The 2,556-nt window shown below is 44.9% G+C and overlaps 1 protein-coding gene across 1 annotated transcript; it reads left to right on the forward strand.

Moving 5' to 3' along the window:
• Positions 1-568: 568 nt before the first annotated feature.
• On the forward strand, positions 569-1,830 carry LOC116380371 (uncharacterized; the record flags this gene model as incomplete). The annotated part of the gene is made up of 1 exon (XM_031842297.1): positions 569-1,830. A coding segment is annotated over one exon (612 nt), but the record flags the coding sequence as incomplete, so codon positions are not given.
• Between the last annotated feature and the right edge of the window lie 726 nt (positions 1,831-2,556).

The following is a 2,556-nucleotide window of genomic DNA, read 5'->3' on the forward strand; positions in this document are numbered from 1 at the left end:
AGAAGAAGGGAGAAGAGAGAGAAGAAGAGAGAGAAGAAGGGAGAAGAGAGAGAAGGAGAAGGGTAAACAGAAACAGAGGGTGTTATTGAGGAAAACACCGGCTTCGTTCACGTCTCTCACTCTGACGTTTACGTCCACAACTCATCACACTTTCTGCTCTAAACAGATAACAATCTGCCGACATGGCTAATAAAATCATGTTCTTACGTTAACTGAAGGAAGGAAGGAAAGGAGACCAGAACTCAGGATGACATGTTTGTTCTTGGAAACGTCTCTGCTGGCTGAGACAAAGCAGAGGACAGAGGAATGAGGACAGAGGACAGGAGGAGGGGAGGGGTGCATCTTCACCACTAGATGTCACTGAAGCTCACACACTTTGATTCGTCAGCTTGACTCTGATCATTTATAATTAATAATTCATGTTTTTTTTCATGTTTCATGAGAACAGATGAGAGTCAATCCTCCTAAAATAAGTAAATAATCTCTTTTCCTTCTTACTTCCAGTGAATCTTCTCTGAGACGATGTCGTTTGTGTCCTGATGGTTTTGTCTCTCCGTCCCCCTTTCAGGTCCGAGGGTCTCCCTCCGGACTCCATCCCGTCTTCTCCGAGTCGGCCTCGGCTCCATCCACCTTCCTCCGCAGCGCCGCCTCCTACAGGAACCACCGGCACCGCCACCACCACCGGTCCACGTCCCAGGACCAGTGGGACCAGCAGGACCAGTGGGCCACCTGGAGGCCCCAGTGGAGGGGTCAAAGGTCGGGCTCCACCTGCTCCTCCCCTGGCCCCTCCTCCCATCACAGAGGCCACTCCCTCCACCGGAGCTCCTCCCTCGTCCCGCCCTTCCGTCTCAACCTGGATGCTCTGGTCGGGGCGGAGGAGACGGACGTGGACACGGGGGACCAAGTGAGTCCCGTTAGCGGCACTGACCTCAGCGTGGTGTCCGCCTACATCAGACCCAGCCTGCCTCAGACTTCCTCTCGGCCGCTATCGGCGCCGCCCGGAGACATCGGCCCGTCTCTGTCTCCGCTGGGCCGCGTCCCAATCGGCTCTGTCGGCACCTTGTTCGCCGCTCCGTCTCTGAGCGACGGCTCTGTGAACCAATCGGACAGCTGCAGCATCGTCAGCGCTCCGGTGGACGAGGAGGAAGAGGAGGAAGAAGAAGAAGAGTTCTACATTTGACGTGTTGGTCTGCTTCCTCACTTCCTCTGCTGCGTGTCGGTTAAATGTAAGCGACCAATCACACGAGAGACACTGGTCAGTACCTGGTCACGCTCACACCTTGATGTCATTTTAAAGTGTTGATTATTATGATAATATGAGAATATAATAAACTTTATTGATATAAAGAACACAGATTCAATGAGAAGCAGGTTAAAGGTGCTTTGTTTAATGTTTATCCACTAAAATACAATCTGAACTAGTTTAACTTTCACTTTTCTTTCTGATCATTTCGATTGAATCCAAAATGGCCGAAACAAGAGGAAGACTTTAGTTTGGTCACCAGGAGACGACTTCAAGGTTTAAAGGTCTTTATGTTCGGTGGATAGTGAAGAGTTAATTCATTTATTATCTTTTTAAAAACACAAACAATCGAACAAACTAATAATAATATTTACATTTCAATGAATTATTACTGGCAAATGAAACCAGAATATGATGGAACATGTTGATGATATTAAAATAAAGATGAGTTGTGACCTCAGAGTCAAAGGAGGAACAAAATTTAACGTTTTTATTTTATTGTTTATTGAGAACATAAGTACAACAATCAAGGCCTCTCTAAATGTTTTAAGATTAAAGATATACTTTGGCCTTAAGTTGAGTATGAACCTGATTTAACATAATAATGTTTTATTCAGACTGAAGTCTTTGAACGCAGCACGGTGCTGCCCTCTGCTGGTCCACTTTGATCTGAACATTAAAATAAAACTTCTGAATAAAGAGTTAAACTCTGCAGAGAGATGACATCACCAGCTGAGGTCTGAGGAGGAACGTCTCCTCCTGCAGAGGTGATGATGTCATCATCGACCAATCAACGCAGAGTTACTCACGTGAGGAGGTCTGGAGAACCAATCAGATGAAGATCCAGAGACACAACACGAAAAACATTCATTTACTCTTCTTCTGCAGAAATAAACGTGTTTATACAGAACAAAAGAAACATAGAACCAAAGAACCAGAGAACCATAGAACAAAAGAACCATAGAACCAGAGAGACAACACGAAAAACATTCATTTACTCTTCTGCAGAAATAAACGTGTTTATACAGAACAAAAGAACCAGAGAACAAAATAACCAGAGAACCAAAGAACTAAAGAACCAAAGAACCAGAGAACCAAGGAACCAGAGAACTAAAGAACCATAGAACCAGAGAATCATAGAACCAGAGAACCAAGGAACCAGAGAACTAAAGAACCATAGAACCAGAGAATCGTAGAACCAAAGAACTAAAGAACCACATAACTAGAGAATCATAGAACCAAAGAACCACATAACCAGAGAATCATAGAACCAAAGAACCAGAGAACCAAGGAACCAGAGAACTAAAGAACCA

The sequence above is a fragment of the Anarrhichthys ocellatus genome, unplaced genomic scaffold (assembly GCF_004355925.1).
Source record: "Anarrhichthys ocellatus isolate YVR2014 unplaced genomic scaffold, GSC_Weel_1.0 scaffold6963, whole genome shotgun sequence".
Taxonomy (NCBI): domain Eukaryota; kingdom Metazoa; phylum Chordata; class Actinopteri; order Perciformes; family Anarhichadidae; genus Anarrhichthys; species Anarrhichthys ocellatus.